The sequence below is a fragment of the Notamacropus eugenii genome, chromosome 1 (assembly GCF_028372415.1).
Source record: "Notamacropus eugenii isolate mMacEug1 chromosome 1, mMacEug1.pri_v2, whole genome shotgun sequence".
Taxonomy (NCBI): domain Eukaryota; kingdom Metazoa; phylum Chordata; class Mammalia; order Diprotodontia; family Macropodidae; genus Notamacropus; species Notamacropus eugenii.
The window spans coordinates 366,563,621-366,582,965 of NC_092872.1; the positions used below are offsets into that span (position 1 = coordinate 366,563,621).

The 19,345-nt window shown below is 41.3% G+C and overlaps 1 protein-coding gene, 1 non-coding gene and 1 pseudogene across 2 annotated transcripts; all 3 read left to right on the forward strand.

The window, feature by feature from the left end:
* Positions 1–1,471: 1,471 nt before the first annotated feature.
* LOC140517647 (translationally-controlled tumor protein homolog pseudogene) lies at positions 1,472–2,228 on the forward strand (annotated as a pseudogene).
* A 6,539-nt stretch (positions 2,229–8,767) lies between these two features.
* On the forward strand, positions 8,768–12,214 carry LOC140517653 (uncharacterized). Its single transcript, XM_072629102.1, has 5 exons — positions 8,768–8,964; positions 9,020–9,403; positions 10,679–10,742; positions 11,236–11,296; positions 11,816–12,214. The coding sequence occupies exons 1-4, from the start codon at positions 8,768–8,770 to the stop codon at positions 11,263–11,265; spliced, it is 675 nt and encodes a 224-aa protein (XP_072485203.1). The 3' UTR covers positions 11,266–11,296; positions 11,816–12,214.
* On the forward strand, positions 10,912–11,114 carry LOC140521831 (small nucleolar RNA SNORA74). The gene has a single exon (XR_011973113.1). It is a non-coding gene; the product is annotated as a small nucleolar RNA SNORA74 (small nucleolar RNA).
* Positions 12,215–19,345: the final 7,131 nt, after the last annotated feature.

The window sequence follows — 19,345 nt, forward strand, 5'->3', positions numbered from 1 at the left end:
ATGTGTGTCTTTCTACTCCGCCATCTTGGCTCCTCCATAAAGTTTTTTTAAAAACCACTTGGAACAGTGTCTAGCTCATAGTAAGCACTTAATAAATTCTTGTTCCCTTTCCCCTTCCACTTCTTCACAACCTGTCCCCTGCCTACCTGACCAGTCCTTATGGTCACACCTTATACCTAAGCACAAATTCTATAAGAAAGCTACTCTGACCTACTTTTATTCCTCAATCAGTCATTGACCTTTAAGTGTTTATCATGGGACAGGCATAGGATACAAAGAAAGGCAAAAACATAGTCCCTAACCTCAAAGAATTTACATTCTAATGAATGAGACAACTCTTAAATAATTATTTATATAGAAGATATAAATAGAAAGTAATCTTACAGAGAAGGTATTAGTACTGGAATGAGAGGGCAGTGGTTGCCGTTCAGTTGTTCTCAGTTGCATCTGACTCTTCTTGACCCCATTTGGGATTTTCTTGGCAAAGATACTGGAATGGTTTGTCATTTCCTTCTCTAGCTCATTTTACAGATGAGCAAACTGAGGCAATCAGGATTAAGTAAGACTTACCTAAGGACACACAGCTAGTAAATATCTGAGGGCAAATTTGAACTCAGGAAGATGAGTCTTCCTGACTCTAGACCTGGCACTCTATCTACTGCACCACCTAGATACTCAGTATAATAATAACTAACCTTTCTATAGTGCCTAAACACTTTACAAATATTATCTCATTTGAGTTTTACAACCCTTGTTGTTGCTGTTGTTTAGTCATTGTTCAGTCATGTCCTACTTCCTGTAAGGGTTTTCTTAGCAGATACTGCAGTGGTTTGCCATTTCTTTCTCCAGCTCATTTTACAGATGAGGAAACTGAGGCAGAGTTAAGTGACTTGCCTAGGATCACACAGCTAGTCAATGTCTGAGGCCAGATTTGAACTCAGGAAGAGAAGTCTCACTGACTTCCACTCTGGTACTCTATCTACCGAGAGGGTAGAAGGGAATGGAAAAAGGCTTTTTGTAAAATGTGAGATTTGAGCTGAATTTTGAAGGCAGCATAGGCAGCCAGGAGACAAAGATGGGTAAGGAGAGCATTCTAGACATACAGGACAAGCAAGGAAAAGACATTTGGGAGATGGAGTGTCACATCAAGGAGCAACAAGAAGGCCAAGGTAGCTGGATTTTAGAGTATGTGAAAGGGAGTTAAAGTCTAGGAAGACTGGAAAGGCAGGAAGGGACTAAGTTATAAAGGGCTTTAAGTGCCAAACAAAGGATTTTATATTTGATTCCAAAAGTAATAGGAAACCACTAGAGATTATTGAGTTTATATGAGTTTGAGGAGAGGGGGTGACAAAATTGGACCAGTTCTTTAGGAAAATCACTTTGGCAGCTAAGTGAGGGTGGATTAGAGGAGACAGGAGGCAGAGACTGATGAGAAGCCTAATGTGATAGACCAGAGGTAAAGTGATAGGGCATGTACCAGAGTGGTGGCTGTGTGAGCAGACGGGAGGGGACAAATAGGAGATATGTTGTAACACTAGAAACAACACTTGACAATCGGTTGAATGTTAATAGATTGATCGTAAGTTAAGAGAAGACACCAAAGGGCAGCTAGGTGGTCCATGCTTATTGGCTATGTGACTCTCAGTAAATCACTTAACCCTTACTGCCTTAAAAAAAAAAAAGAAAAAGGTTAACATAGGAGGGAAGCAGAAAACTGGGAAAGAATTTTTGGCTTTTCCGCCAGCTCCCTCATTCACTCATCAGTGGAAATGCCTCTGCTGAAGGTCCTGAGGGTGAAGGAACTGATGCCACTGTAATCACTGGAGTTGACATAGTAATAAACCATCATCTGCAAGAAACTAGTTTCACAAAAGAATCCTACAAAAAGTACATCAAAGACTACATGAAATCAATCAAGGGCAGACTTGAAGAACACAAGCCAGATAGAGTAAAACCTTTTATGACAGGAGCTGCAGAACAGATCAAACATATCCTTGCTAATTTTAAAAACTATCAGTTCTTCATAGGTCAAAACATGAATCCAGATGGCATGGTGGCTCTCTTGGACTTCCATGAGGATGGTCTGACTCCATATATGATTTTCTTTAAGGATGGTTTAGAAATGGAGAAATGTTAACAAATTCAGCTGATTACTTTGAGTCACCTGTGGTCATAACTGGCTGTTGCTTTTTGTCATCTACACAACACCAGGACTTGGACAAACTTGGACTGATGTCATCTTGATCTTTATTCATTTATTTTTAACCTTGATTTATCTGAAGTGAAGGCATTGTTTTTAAAAACATGTCATGTAGGTTGTCTAAAATAAAAAGCATTTAAACCCCCCCCCAAAAAAAATTTTGCAGTTAGTGTCTGTTATAAAGGTCTCATTTCTAAAATACATAGAGAACTGAGTCAAATGTACAAGAATGCAAGTTATTCCCCAATTGATAAATAGTCAAAGGATATGAACAGTGAATTTTCAGAGGAAGAAATTAAAGCTATCTATAATCATATGAAAAAATGCTCTAAATAACTATTGATTAGAGAGATGCAAATCAAAACAACTCTGTGGTACCACATCACACCTATCAGATTGGCTAACATGACAAAACAGGAAGATGATAAATGTTGGAGAAGATGTGGGAGACTTGGAACACTAATTCATTGTTGGTGGAGTTGTGAGCTGATCCAACCATTCTGGAGAGCAATTTGGAACTATGCTCAAAAGGCTACAAAAATGTGCATACCCTTTTGACCCAGCAATATAACTTCTACGACTGTATCCCCAAGAGATCATAAAAATGGGAAAAAGTCCCACATGTACAAAAATATTCATAGGTGAGTGAAGGGAACAGAACCAGAACTTTGCACACAGCAACAACCACTGTGTGTGAGGAATTTTTCTGGTAGACTTAGTACTTCATTGAAATGCATGGACTTAAAAAATTCCCAATGGACTCTTGAGGCAAAATGCCTTCCACATCCAGAGAAAGAACTATGGAATTGGATCACAGATAGAAACAGACCATTTTCTTTTGTATTATGTTTTGTTTTATGGTTTCTCCCATTCATTTTAATTTTTCTATGCATCATGCATTTAATAGGAATGTATGTGTAGAACCTATATAAGATTGCACGCTGTCTCAGGGAGGGAGTGGAGAGGGAGAGGGGAATGAGGAGAAGGGAGTGGAAAAAAATGTAAGATATATGGAAATGATTGTCAAACACTGAAAACAAATAAAATAATTCAATTTTTTTAAAAAAAGGCTAATATCAAGTATGACATCAAGCTTATCAGCCTGAGTGACTGGATAAATGATAGTACACTTGAAAGTAATAGGGAAGTTTGGAAGAAGGTACAGTTTATCTACCTATTGGGAATGAATGGCTAAATATATTGTAGCATATGAATGTAAAAGAATATTATTGTGCCATAAGAAATAAATGGACAATTTCAGAGGAAAGTAGGAAGACATTTAAGAACTGAAGTAGAACAAAGTGAGCAGAAGTAGGAGGAGAACATTTTATGTGGTGATAATACTACAGAAAATAACCTTTAAAGTTTAAAGTTCTTAAAGAACAAAAAACTTTTTAAAGACTTTAGAGTTCTCATCAACCTGATGACAAACCCTGAATACTAATAGAATGAAGATGAAACAAGGCCATTCACCTCCTGCCAGAGAGATGAGGAACTTAAAATGTAGAAAGAGATAAATAATTTTCAGACCTCGCTAATGTGGGAATTTGTTTTGCTGAACTTTATAGATATAGAGAGAGGGACTTGTTTTCCTTTTTTTTAATTTGCTTAGCTGAGGGGTAGTGGGAGGGACAGAAGAATAAAAGCAATACTTGTTACCTGAAAACTTAAAAAAAACATGAGGGCAGGGTATGGGGGAAAGATAATTGGTTCTTTGTCATATAGGTTGCATTTGAGATACTTATAGGATATATAGTTTGAAATGATGACATAGGACTAGAGTGGGGTGGATATATAGATCTGGAAATTGAGAGATTAAAATTGAACCCATGGGAACTGATCACAAATTGAGATAATTGCTGGCACAGGATACTGTATGTCAGGGATATCCTGGTAAATGTTTAACAATCAGATCTGGGGGGAAAATGTTCACACAATATACTTTTACAGTTAATCTACATTATTAACATTTTCTCAAACCTAGATAATGAACAAAATAATAAAGTGCTGATTTGTAGCATTTGATGATTTTTGAGTTGTAAATGTAAGTTTAACAATCAGCTCTAACAAGCCAATCCAAGCCAGCACAGCATAGCTCCATCCCTCATCTCTTTGTCCTGGCTGTCCTTCCTGCCTGAAATGCTTTAGTCTTACCTCTCGCATTTGGTTCCCCTGACTTCCTTTTAAGGCTCAGCTTAAAAGCCACCTGCTGCAGAAGCCTTCCTTGTTTTCCCTCCCCTTTCTTAGCTCCCAGGTTCTAGAGACTTCTCTAAGATGACATTGCAGCTACTTTGCCTGTATCTTGTATGTACCTAATTACTTAGACCGTCTACCCCTTAGATTGTGAGTTCCTTGAAGATATGGACTGTTTTTTGCCTTTCTTTGTGTAAGAAAGATAAACACAGCACACAGGAGGACTGCTAGCACAGGTTCACTCTTGATCTGGTCAGACAGGAAAGACACTAAGAAGGGGTTAATAATCTTACTTTATTCTAGTCTAGTTTTCTCTGAAGAGGTTGCTGATAATGAGCACAACTCCTACAGCATTCTCTAATCACCCTTCTCAAAGGGGCCGGTGAGAAGAGGGGGTAGCTACCCCTGCATCTCCATGTGGTCAATCGAGACAGGTACAATTTGTGCTTCTCCTAAATCCCCTCAATCCTCAGTGGGAGCCAGTTGAGGCAAACACAGATGCCCCCCAAGCCTTGATGGGGGCCGATCAAGGCACACACTGCATTTGTGCATTCAACTCTAAGGTTCCCCATTCACTGACCAATGACCACCTGCTTTATAGGGCAGCAGACAAAGAAGGCGTATTGCCAGCAATAGACTCACGTGTCTACATCACCTCATCCCTGTATCACACTGTGCAGCTGCAGTGGGTGTTCATATTATTTACCTTTATATAACTGCACAAGTGTAGTGGGGATATTTTGAGTCATAATTGTGGGAACTCATATCGAATACCTGGGAACAAGAGATTGTTATGGCTATGGATCCTGGGAAACTGAACTCTTAGAAATAATAAAAATCCACTTTATACACACTAAAATCTACCTTACTTACACTAAAATTTACCTTACATACACTTTGTATCCCAAGTATTTAACATAGTAGCTAACACATAGTAATCATTTAATAAATACTTGACTGACTGAACTGGATTAGTGTTAATACTGTCATTGTGACTTGAAAGTTAATCTTTTTTAAGCCTCAGTTTCCTCAACTGTAAAATGGGGATAATCATAGCACCTACTTCACAGGGTTGTTGCAAAGACAAAATTTGAAAATGTCTGTAAAAAACTGCAAATCTAATTATTGTCTGTGTGACCTTGGACAAATCACTTGATTCCTCTGAACCTATTTCCTGGTCTGTAAAATGAGAAGGTTGAACTTAAACATGGGTTCTTAATTTTTCGTGTATGCTATGGACCCTGTGACAGTAAGGAATATGGACCTCTTCTCAGAATAATGTTTTTAAACAAGTGGAGAGAATGCTGAATTTTAGTTAGAATTAATCAGTCAGTAAACATTTATTAAATATCTACTATGTGCCAGTCACTGTGCTGATTGTTAGGGTTACAAAGAAAGGCAAAAGACAGCCCCTACTCCCAAAGAGCTCATAGTCTAATGGGGGAGACCACATGCAAACATAGAAAAAACAAATATATTGGATATATACTGGATAAATTGCAAATAATCAACAGCGAAAAGGATTAGCATTAAGGTGGATCAGGAAAGGCTTCTTGTAGAAGGTGGAATTTTAACTGAAATTTGAAGGAAATTGGGAAAGGAAGTTAGGCAGCATGTATGAAGGAGAGCCAGAGAAAATGCATGGAGTCAGGAGATAGATTGTTTTAAGGAACAGCAAAGAAGCCAATACCGAGTCACTGAATCTAGTGTAAGTGGAAGGAGTGGGGGGAGTCAAGATATAACAGTATTGGAAAGGCATGGGGGAGAAGGCTATTTTTGAATTTTAGAGGATTTTTATTTGATCCTATAGGTGATAAGAAGCCATTGGAATTTATTAGGGAGAGGGTACAGGGGTATGTGACAAGGTCAGACCTGTACTTTGGGAAAATCACTTTGGCTCTGAATGGAGGATGAGCTAGAATAGGGAGAGACTTGGGGCAGGGAGAACAGCAAGCAGGTTATTGCAGTAAGTAGGTACTGAAGTAGTGAGAGCCTGTACCAGAGCAGTGGTAGTGTCAGAGGAGAGAAGAGGGCATATATGAGATCTTATAAGGCAAAATGATAGGCTTGGCAACAGATTAGCAGATCAGAGAGTAAGGAGGTGAAGATAACTTCTAGATTGTAAACCTGGGGGACCAGGAGAATGGTTGTGCCTTCAACAATAGTAGGAAATTTAGGAAGAGCTGAGGGTTTGGGGGGAAGAGGAGGAAGAATGGATTTAGTTTTGGACATGTTGAGTTTAAGATGTACAAGTCACACAATTTGAGGCAAACTGGAGATAAAAACCTAGAACAAGAGTGGGAAACCTACAGCCTGCCTTGAGGCCACCTGTGGCCCTTTAGGGCCCTTTCCAGGCCACCTGTGACCTTGAGGCTGAAGATTCCCCACCCCCCAACTAGAAGAGAGGTTAGGACTGGACAAGCAGATTTGAAGATCATCAGCACAGAGAGGATAATTGAGTCCTTAGGAGCTGATGAGATCATTAAGTGAAATAGTATAGAAGGAGGTAAGAAGAGGGCCCTGGACAGAGTTCTTCTATAGGATACTTAAGGTAACAGTGTCATTAAAACCTAGAGAGAGAATCAATAAATCAATTAACATTTATTAAGAGCCTAGTATGTGCCAGGCACTGTGCTAATTGATGGGGATTCCATAAGAAGCAAAAGACAGCCCCTTCCCTAAAGGAGCTTACAGTCTAAAGGAGGAGACGCGGTGCAAACAAATATGTACAAAGCAACCTAATGCAGGATAAATGGGAAATAATTAAAAGAGGGAAAGCGCTGCAATTAAGAGGTCCCAGGGAAAGGCTTCCTGCAGAAAGTGGGATGTTGTTGTTGTTAGTTGAGACTTAAAGGAAGTCAGCAGTTTGAGGTGAAGAGGGAGAGTGTTCTAGACAGTACAGTCAGAGAAAATGATTGGACCAAGAGACTGAGCGTCTTGTTTGTGGAACAGCCAGGAGGCCAGTGTCACTGGATTGTCCTTCCTTCTCAAAGAGGACCATGACGTCAAGAGGATATGACTTTCAGTTGACTTTGATCTGAGTGAGGGAGGGCTGTGCATGGTCACCAACCTCATTTTCTTCTCCTGAGCCATCTGGGTCCGGTGGCCCAATATTCATCAGGACAGCTGAAGATGGTCCAGGATGCAATGGGACCCCCTGGCCCTTTTAGGCTAAGGTCTTATCACATTCTCACCTTGAGTGAGATACGCTCATTAAATGTTGTTATTGATACGGGATTGAAGAGTATATGGTTGAGGAATAAGGTGTAAGAAGAATGGAAAGATAGGATGGGGCTAGTTTATGAAAGGGTTTGAATGGCAAATAGAGCATTTTGGGTTTGCTCCTGGAGACAATAGGAAGCCACTGGAATTTATTGAGTATCAAGGAGAAGAGGGTGATAGGCAGCGTCAGAGGTTACAGAGAGGTCAAGAAGGATGATGATTGAGGAAATTGACAATAAAGATGTATTTTTTTTTCCCATCCAACTTCGTGATCACCCTAAAATTCATCCACAGGCTCCTTAGGGCCAAGAAGCCCTAGATACCTAAGGTCCTTTTCCTCCAGTTCTCTATTTGCACAACTTGCTTCTTGTGAGAAAAGCAGCTTTTAAGGCCCAAATAAATGTGATCATAACTAGAGAAGGAAAGATCCTCCCTTTGAGCAGTTGCACGAACCCAAACAAAGAAATATGATAATTGAGTTCCCAGAAAGTAAATAGAGTGTCGGGATGAGGGACTCTCCCAGAGAAATCTCAGAGATCATTTGCATTAATCACATTAATTAATTAATCACAGCTGAGACAATGACACAGCGGGGAAGAAGAAAGGAGGGGAAGGAGGGAAGGGGAGAAGGAGATGAAAATACCCCGACAAGGGCTAAGGATCAGGACTCAAGAACAGGGATGAGATGTATCCTTTGCTGGATAGATAGGAGATGTACCAGGGGAGCTGGGAGGGAGGAGCATGTGGGAAGACTGCATATATGCTTTCATAGCTAGGGGAACTCTTATAACCCGAGGAAATGCCCCCTGTCCACTACAGGTCTACGCCTTCTCCGCAGTTTTCTAGTTTTAGAACGCTGTCCAGAGCCCTAAGAGTTTAATTGCCTTGCCCAACCTCAGGCAGCCGGCACGTGTCAGAAGCGAAACCTAAGCCCAGGTGTTCCTGTTTCTGAGGACGCTCTTTGCCCACGTGGCCACACTGCAGTCTGGGCTCTAACTGAAAGGCTCTGTGTCATTTGAGATTTATTTTAATATACGCAAGTCTTTGACTTTTATTTTTCAATGTCCTTTTCTAGTCCGGGGTGTGGGAACCTGGTCCAGGTTTTTGCCTTCTTCCCTTCTATCAGGACCAGGCACACGCATTCACGCGTGCATGCATGCATACATGCACACCTCCACCACGGCTAGGACTCGCCCCACCCCTTTTGATATCATTTTCTATCCTGAGGCTGAGCAACCTACCGTGGATCCCCCTGGCTCGGCCCCGCCCCTCTGCAGAACCCGGCTCGGCCCCGCCCCTGAACAGAGCCCGGCTCGGCCCCGCCCCTCTGCGCCCCTGAACAGAGCCCGGCTCGGCCCCGCCCCTCTGCGGAGTCCTCGCTCTTCAGGCCCCGCCCCTGAACAGAGCCCGGCTCGGCCCCGCCCCTTTGCGGAGTCCTTGCTCTTCAGGCCCCGCCCCTGAACAGAGCCCGGCTCGGCCCCGCCCTTCTGCGGAGTCCTTGCTCTTCAGGCCCCGCCCCTCTGCAGAGCCTGGTTCGGCCCCGCCCCTGCACAGAGCCCCGCTCGGGTTCCGCCCCTCTGCAGAGGTGATGCAGTCTCCACCCTCTGCAGAGTCCTTGCTCTTCAGGCCCCGCCCCTCTGCAGAGCCCTATTCAGGGCCCTCCCTCCGCTGGCTCCGCCCCTTTGCGGTAGAACCCGGGGCGGAGCGCCCTAGCCCTCACTGCGGTCTTTCTTTCCTGTGGCCTCGGACGGTGAGGTCATGTCTTTCCGAGCTCCGCTCCACGTGGGGGTAAGTGATGGCTCCCTTACGGGGAACCAGAAGCCTGCCTACGGCTAAAGGGAGGAAGGACAGAGAGGCAGAGGAGGAGGGTGCAGCGGGGAAAGTAGGGGTTCCTTCCTGCATGGCCCGGGCTCTCTAAAGACCGAAGGGATGGGGGGGGGCTCCGCAGTCTCCAGGCTTGCTCCCTCTGCCCTCACATTCTCCCCCCTCCCCCCCTTTTTACACAAAGCAGAGCAGGGACTCTTATTAAGCGCTCAAGAGCACGGGTGGAATTCTAGGGTCCTTCCCACCCCCAATCTGATGGTGTCGTAGCCCTAGGAACTTGGCATTAGGGCCACATGTTGAGACCTTATCTGCTGCTGGAGCCTTACCATTCCCCCCTCTCATTTTCTGCATAATGCATTTTGGGGCATATTAATACTCCTCTGTGTGTCACCCCCCCTTAAAAGATGAATGGACCTTGAGGTGAAGAATTTTGCCTTCTCTGATCTTCCCTAGCTACTAAAGCCAGTGCTCTTGAAAATGGGCTCTTAAATACTGATTTTAACTTTTTCAGGTTCTGAGGTTCTTGATAATGAAATCAGGTCCTCTGCCTTGGGTCTCTAGGCTCCCTCCTCCCTTCTCTATGCAAATGAACATGACATTAAATGAAGCATTGATGAGATGGAAGTTAAGAGGGGGGATAGAGAGAGATTTGTTTATCAGTATAGATTGGGGACAGAAAATTTTAGAAGGCCTGTGAGGGTCAGGGCATAGTGTTATTCAGGAGTACCCATCGTTTATTTCTTATGTAGGGTTCTGAATTCTTGCTCCTATTTCACACAAGGCAGAGACCCTGAATAATAGCTTTTGTGTGCTTCCTCTGACGCAGAAACATCTCAGGAGTTTTCTGGAATATTCTTCGTTGTAGAAGAAACACTTGATAGTGATCCTTAGTCCTTTGGGCAAGTGTACCAGGAAGCATACAACCCCACGGGAGTCACAATTAGTATGGGATCCCCTTGCCCAAATCCATTCCAGCAGTAAGGCAGCTTCCCAGTTGTCTGTATCTGGGTTAGTGTTACACTGCTGGGAGAGCAGCGGCCCAAGGCTAGATGGTACACTGGAGCTGGTTCATGCTGTGCTCATCTAAATAACCTCACCAGTCTGCCATCACACTGCCTTCATTGCCCTGTGACATGATTAGATCTGCAAGAGCATTGAGTTTGGACACAGTGATAAAGGAATGGACTTAGGAAGACCTGAGGTCAAATTAATGATTTCCTTCCTTATGTTCATTTTTAGAGGGATCAAGCCAGCTGGCGGCCCCCATAAGAAGCCTGAGACCATTCTCGACAAGGGATTTCAGGTAAATATCCCTTCCTATGTATAGGAATGGGCGTTAAGGTAATTCTGCTAGGTGAAAAATAACAGTTACCTTCATTTGGGAAGGCTAGCCTTCTGAAAGGAATCTGACATAGGAAGTGCACAGGTAAGAATGGTACACAAGTGTCTCAACTAAAGCGTCTAAGGCTTTACCCAGTTATTGTCAGCTGTCCAGGCCAACACCATGCCTGTGACGGTGTTACATTTCTGGGAGAGAAATGCACTGTCGTCACCAAGGTCTTGTCACATGGCACTGTTTTAGTGCCAAGGCTGACTGCCTTTAGATAGTGCTTTGCACCACTGAGAGTGGATTAACTTCCTTTATGAAGTTAGTCCTAGTCTAGGTGCACACATGTATATTTGTTACTGTTCTCTAACATTATAAAATGCCTGGTTTGGACTGGGTGACCTCTGAGGCCCCTTACAGCTCTAAATCTGTGTCCTTATGATTCAGTCACCCTTTTCTTTGCTACCAGGACCAGCACCTGCATCTGGACATCAGGTGACTTGTGATGCTCCTCCTGGGTGGTTACTAAGGTAGGTATTTTACAATTTTGCGTTTTGGGGCCCTGGCTGAGAGGTTGGACTGAACTATTTCCAAAAGAGAGATCAGTGAATTGAGTGTGCAAAACCCTAGAAAAACAACAAATTAAACTCTCCCCCCCTAAAACACTAGAATAAAAATCTTTAAAGTCAAAGATAAAATAATGTGCCCCCCAAAGGTAACTGATAGAGGACAACAATCCATTTAGTCCTGACAAAGGTTTGCCAAATTGTGATAATGGTGTTTAAATAGAATTGGTTTCCTTTGTTGTGGGGTTTTATTTTGTGCATTTAAATACCTTTCATCACACTGATTACAGTGTATCCTTGATACTAAAAAGGTTAGGAAACTCCTGGAGGAAGAACAGGACTTTTGTCTTTTTCTGTATATCTCTAGTGCCAAGCATAATGTCTGCCACAGAGTAGCCACTGAATCAAATGCTTGATTTTAATTTGAAGTGGCATGTTTTGCTAAGTTGTTTAAGTCAAGTTTGTCTCTGCTTCCTTCTGCAGCTTACAGAGGCCAGAAGTACAAAAAGGCATTGGTCTGGTGAAAGAACAGTGAGGAAAGCCCAGAAACCCATCCCCTCATGAAACTCCTCTGGGTGGCAGAAGGATTCGAAATGGGTATAAGGGGAGCTGCCAGCACCCAGAGGAACTGATTGCTGGTTGAAGAATAATTACTAGTTCTTGTTGGGTACCCTGTGCCAGTACCCATTCCCTGAGGGGTTTGGGTGGCTTAATCATGCAAATTAAAGTAATCTAATAGCTTTTGCTACTTGATAAGTGAAAGTAATTACTCATCTTCTCCCTGTTGACTTGATTATTGTTATTTTAAACAGAATTTCCCTTTTGGTATAGTGAGTGACTGAAATGATGTGGACATGTTAAATAAAAATATATGTAAAACTCCTTGTTTTATAGTTTTGGTGGTTTATAACATGAAATGAAACTGTCAAGATAGGAAGAAATGCTCAGTAGCCCCCTTTTCATGGGCAATTTAAGGTGCATTTTGCTAATTTTATTTCACTTGACTCCATCCATAGCAGTGGGTTTTGTTTAAAAAACCCAGGTCCCTGAGTTAAAACTCTCAAAGCTGAGAGAATGACCCAGTAGAAAGCTTTTGTATCCAGTGATGTACAAAAAAAGATGGCCAAATGCCTTAGGATTACTACAAAGGAAAACAACCTCTTAAGAGCAGCTAATTAAGGGTGTGAAGGGGAGATAATGACTCCTGAGTCTTTTATAATTAGCAACTCCAGTTAGTCACTTGCCAGTATCGTCTTAGAAAGTCAACCAGTGAGTTCACAAATGAACTAGCCCTGTTTCTCTCCTGTTGGCTCACTCTTCCTAATTTGAAATTTTATACCAACTGCTGGTCTAGTAATTAAGTTGTACACTTGAATCAACTTGCTTGGCCCTGTTCAGGCACCATTAAAGGCCCTTTGAGGGAAAGAATACTGCAAGTGATAATAAAGAATGAGAGTATTTTGCACTTTATGCAAAGTATTGTGCTAGGCACTAGGTATATAAATAGAAGACTCCCTATCTTAACCTGTTCTATAAGAATAAAAGCAGTGAAATTACATCATGCTGCCTTGTTTCCCAAGTAATTTGCCAGGGACCCTCAAAGGAGAGTGGGGATATTTAGGGCGACTAAGTGTCCAGTTCATTGCGGAGTAGTCATGCACTGTCCTGTCATGATTTGCAGGGTAATTGTTTCCTCCTATCTAACATTGTGTTCAGTAGCAAAGTTTCTCAGCATGGAAATACTAAGTATGCCCTGGTTCCTCTTTCAAGGTTGCAGGGTACAGGGGCAATCCTGATAAGGTTGAGTTATGGCTGTTTTTGATTCTCCCCTGCCTGCTCCTATGGCTGACTCCCTAGGAAATAAGACAGACTTCTGTGCTATTTAAAGCCCTTCACAACCAGGCTACAGCCTTCTTTTCCAGGTTTATTACACTACTGGATCCATTTTGACCAAACCAGCCTTTGTGCTGTTTTTTTGGAACACTTAGACCTCCTATCTCTTGGTTTTTGCATAGGCTGTCCTCCATCCCTGAAAAAGACACCTTGGAATTCCTACTTTCAGAGTTCAATTCAAGTGCTAATTCTTGCAAGGCCTTTCCTGATCTCATCACCCACCCACCCCACCCCCCAAAGTATTGCCTCCTCCTGTCCCTCAATCACTTTGCCTATCTTGTGAATTGACTCTTATGTGATAGCCCCAGATAAAAAGAACTTAAGTTCCTTGAGGGAAGGGACTGGCTTTTGTCTTTGCATCCTTTGGGGCCTAGCTATGCCTGGAATAGTCAGTATACTCAAATGGTCACTGATTGAGAGACTTAGAGGTAGCCAGATGGTACAGTGCATAACCTGAGGTCAGGAAGACAGCAGTTCAAAGCTAGCCTCAGACACTAACTGGTGAATGTTGGGCAGGTCACCTAACCTCCGTCCACCTCATTTTCCTCATCTGCAAAATGGGGAAAATAATGGCACCTGATTTACAGTTTAGTTGTGAGGATAAAATGAGATATTTGTAAATAACAACACTGTAACTGCCACCTACTAGGCAATTAATGATAAATGTTGGTTTCCTTCCTCCCTGGATATTTCCTACAAAGATCAAAATTCACCCATGCTTTCCCATCCTGTGTCAGTCCTCGAAAGTTTGCAACAAGAGATACATTCAACAGGCTGAAGGCTTTTCTAGATTTGTCATTGTCAGGGAACCATTTTGGCAGACTAATTCCATCTTGTCATTTCATAGACTTACTGCAGAAAGCCATTAATGTATTTTTTCCCCTTGTGTCAGTACATGTTAGAGTTCTGTTATATAACATGTACTTTGAAATATCATTAAATAGTCACATCTTAATTTGGGGGGAAAAAAAAAGTCCCTCACCATATAATATCCTTCCAGATAGACTAGCATTGATGAAGCCCTTACTATGTGTATTCACAGGATTACAAATGCAAGCAAAAAGAAAGATAGCGTTACTCCCAGAAATTTATATTCTAATGGGAGAAGACAGAAAAGGAGCAAAACTGGGAAGAGAATGAAACACAGCTTGGCCTGAGTCCTTCCCCAAAATGGTGCCCCCACCTCCCAAGAAATTCACCAGTGGGAAAAGAGGACTGACATGGTAGAGGGATGTTCTAGGGGGTGAAAAGGCCCCAGTTACTGAGGGGAGTTTCAGCCCATCTTCTCTCCACAGCATATATCTCCTTCAGTAAAGAACCTAGTAGAAGTCCTTAAATAATTTTGATGACCTGATCTGGGTCCTCCAAGGGCTACCTCAGGCCTAGGATAGAGATAGTGCCCTCTTATTGTTCATGTCTTTTATGTTTCCTTCAGGATGCTCATTCCTTTCTTTGCATTTCCATCTTTACTTTTGGCTTCTCAGTGAGAACACTCGCTATCTTCATAAATGGCTTCTGGGTATCCACCATGTTATCTCTTGGCCTTTTGCTTTGTTCATTTTATTATTCATCTTATTTATTTGACTTTGCTTTTGGGATGTTCCCTTGGCATATAGGCTATGTAGTCTTGGCAGATCTTAGAGAATGGCCCTTTCAGAAATAAATCAAATATGGCCAAACAAATGGAAAGCTTACAGATATTATTCCCATCTCTGTTAGGGGTAATATCTCCAAAAGTGAGGGTTCAGTTGAACAAGCATCTATTATTAGCTGTATGCCAAGCAATGCTAGGTACTATAAATAGGAAGAAAATTGGAAACAGTCCCTCCCTGTCCTCAGGTAGCTTATTACATTCCCCTAGTGGGGTAGGGGAATGAGTGGGTAAGAACAACATACACACAAGTGAATTTAAAATAAAAGCAAAGTAATTTCAGAAGCACTAACAATTTAGGGGAAGATAATAGCTCTTGAGATTGAGATTGAGAACATGAAATGATAATAGGGATTCCAAGACAGGAAAGCAAAGAACAGTGTGCTAAACGTAGGGGACAGTGTTCTATATAGTGAGCAGTAAGTACCCTTGTTTAAGTGAAACTGTAGAGAGGCCCAAGAGGAGTAAGGTGAAATCTGCCTAGAGAGGTCAAAGTCAGATTGTGAAGCTCTTTAAATGTCAAACAGGAGGTTGTATTTTATGCTGGAAGTCATAGGGAACCATGAAACTGAAAGAAATGATCATTTCTCTCATATTAATAATAATGAATTATTGAATTAGGACTAGGGTTTTTTCAGAAATCTGTAGGTTGTAGGACAAAATGGATCCAGTCATGGGCAATAAAGCTGGAAAAGTAGGTTGTAACCTGCTTGTGAAGGGCTTTAAATGGCAGAGAAGTTTCTCTTATTTGTTGTTCAGTCTCTGAAGTACATTGTAGATGAATGAGATTGTCCAAATCCTGGGGTACATGCTTTTTCATCTTGGGTGGCAGACCCCCCAACTAGAGAGCCTTACAAAGACTTTAAGGTGAAATCTAGTCTACATTTTAGTTAGCAGGGTCTGTGTAGAACCTTTTTGTCTAGATTGCTCCAGGTTGAGTAGTCTGGATATGATAATGTCTCTTTGTCTAAGACTGAGTGATCAGTCATGTCATCAATTTCATTTGAATAAGTCCACCTCTCATTATAATATTCATTCTTCTCATTAATTGTCAACCAATCAGTTGATCGCCACCCTCAGGAACACCTCCTCTTCTAAGGGCATATATGCCCTTTAGTGGGTTCTATGAGGGTTCTTTGGCATTCAAAAGTGCCACTGACCCCTTTTATTATCTGCTGACATGATTAATAAAATGATCAATTACCCTGAAACTATGTCTCTCAGATTTTTTTATATATCACAAAGTTTGGAAGTAACATAGACCAATTATCCTTCAGGAATATGAATTTGGCAACTGTGTGGAATATCAATTTAAAAGGAAAGATACTGGTTTGAATCAAGGAGAAAAATTTGGAGGCTATTTAAGCAGTAGTCAGGATAGATAGATGAATGGATATATAGAAAGACAGAGATATAGAGAGATAGTTATAGAGATATAAAGATATATATATATATATGTAGAGAGAGAGAGAGAGACTGAAAGAAGGTGGTATCTGAGTGAGGAAAAGACTGTCAGCAAATGTAGAGGTAGAATTGGAAAGAACAATACAATAAAAGGAGGGGGCAGAGATAAAGGAAGAATGTGAAGGGTCTCAAGTGAAAGTTTGTGAACCTATCTACTTATTACAGACATGCTTAACTCTCCCCTATCCTTAAAAAAGCCTTTGCTTGGACTGACCATCCTTGCAAGTTTTATTCAGTCTGTTGCCAAGGCCTGTTAATTTCATTTTTAACATCCTTTGAATATGCTCCCTTCTCTCCTCTGACATTACCACCACTCTAGGACTGGCCTTTATCATCTCCCTCCTAGATGATTACAATAGGCTGCTGGTACAGGTCTGCCTGCCTCAAGTCTCTCCCTACTCCAATCCATTCTTCATTCAGCCAGTCCTCAAGCACAGTTCTGACCACATCATCCCTTATTCAACAAACCCCAGTGACTCCCTAACATTTCCAGGATTATCCTCTGTCCAGCATTCAAACCCCTTCATAACCTAGCCTCCTCCCACCTTTCCAGTCTTCTTAAACCTTACTTTTTGATCCAGTGACACTGGCCTCCTGTCTGTTCCATGAGCAAGACACCCCATCTCCCGAGTCTCTTTTCTCTATCATTCCCCCATGCCAGGGATACTCTTTCTCGATTCTACCTTGACTTCCCTGACTTCAAGTCCCAAATAAAATCCGACCTTCTACAGGAAGCTTTTCCCAAACCCTCTTAATTCTAGTACCTTCCCCCTGTTAATTATTTCCTATTGATCCAGTATATGGCTTGTTTTTATTGTTGTCTCCACCATCAGATTGTGAACTCCTTGAAGCCTGTCTTTAGCCTCTTTTTATATCCCCAGTGCTTAGCACAGGGCCTGGCAAACAGTAGGTGCTTAATGAATATTTATTGATTGGTTGATATTTGCTTTTCCTGTGACAATACTTATCATAGTGCTTGACATCTTAATATTTAATTTGTTAAGTGTTAAGTGCTTGTTAACTGAAAGGAGAGTGGCATACTTTGTAGAATAAAGAAGTTAGGATAAAAAGTGGGCTAAGGGGACCGAGAAGATAATGAGTTTTTCTAATCTAGGGGTCAGGTCTGCTAAGAATGTCAAATAAGTTGTATTTTTAAAATGTAAAAGTCTTTCTTAGCTGACAATAAATAGTTTGCTTACTCTTACATGACTGACACCATTTTAAAAGACTCATGATGAAGCATACTACCCACCTCATTGCAGAGACATGATAGACTCAGGATGCAAAATGAGATGTTCATTTTTAGACCAAGCCAATGTGTAAATTTTCTTTGCTTTTTATACTTACTGTGCATGTGAATTTGTTACAAAGTTGTGGGTTGTTGTTTTTTTCAGTTTTTTTAGGAAGGCCAGGGATAGGGTAGGGATAAGATTACCAAAAAACAAAAAAGAAGAGGACCATCGAAGTATTTTTTTATTGTAATCTGTATTCTTTTTAAAATTATTATTATTAATTTATTTGTTTTCAGTTTTCTACAATCACTTCTATAAGCCTTAGATTTTCTCCCTCTCCCTCACTTCTCCCTCTCCAAGACATCGTGCAATCTTATATGGGTTCTACACATACATTCTTATTAAACACACTTCACGTTAGTCATGTTGCATAGAAAAATCAAAATGAATGGGAGAAACCACGAGAAAAACCAAAACAGAACAAAACATAACATGAGAAAATATTTTGCTTCATTCTGCAATCCAAATCCATAGTTTTTTCTCTGAATGTGAAAGGCATTTTGCCTCAAGAGTCCTTTGGGAATGTTTTAGGTTCTTGCATTGCTGTGAAGGGCTAAGTCTACCAGAAATATTCCTCACACACTGTGGTTGTTACTGTGTACAATGTTCTTCTGGTTCTGCTCCTTTCAGTCAGCATCAGTTCACATAAGTCCTTTTAGGCATCTCTGAAGTCTTCCTGTTCATCATTTCTTATAGCACAATAGTATTCCATTATATTCATATACCACAATATGTTCAGCCTTTCCCCAATTGATGGGCATCCCCTCAATTTCCAGTTCTTGATCACTACAAAGAAAGCTGCTATGAATATTTTTGTACATGTGGGACTCTTTCCCATTTTTATGATCTCTTGGGGATACAGTCCTAGAAGTGATATTGCTGGGTCAAAGGGTATGCACATTTTTGTAGCCCTTTGGGCATAATTCCAAATTGCTCTCCAGAATGGTTGGATCAGCTCACAGTTCCACGAACAATGAATTAGTGCTCCAACTCTCCCACACCTCCAACATTTACCATCTTCCTGTTTTGTCATATTAGCCAATGTGATAGGTGTGATGTGGTACCTCAGAGCTGTTTTGATTTGCATCTCCCTAATCAATGGTGATTTACAGCATTTTTTCATATAACTATAGATAGCTTTAATTTCTTCCTCTAAAAACTCCCTGTTCATATCCTTTGACCATTTATCAATTGGGGAATGACTTGTATTCTTGTACATTTGACTCAGTTCTCTCTATATTTTAGAAATGAGGCCTTCATCACAGATACTAGTTGCAAAAATTCTTTCCCAGTTTTCTGCTTCCCTCCTAATCTTGGTTGCTTTGGGTTTGTTTGTGCAAAATCTTTTCAATTTAATGTAATCAAAATTATCCATTTTGTACTTCATAATGTTCTCTGTCTCTTGTTCAGTCAAAAATTTTTCCATTCTCCATAAATCTGACAAGTACACTATTTCTTGCTCCCCTAATTTGTTTATAGTATCAGTCTTTATACCTAGATCATATATCCATTTGGACTTTATTCTTGTGTATGTTGTCAGACATTCGTCTATGCCCAGTTTCCACCACACTGTTATCCAGTTTTCCCAGAAGTTTTTGTCAAACAGTGAGTTCTTATCCCAGAAGCTGGGGTCCTTGGGTTTATCAAACAGTAGACTGCTGTATTCATGGACTACTGTGCCTTGAGTACCTAACCTATTCCACTGATCTACCC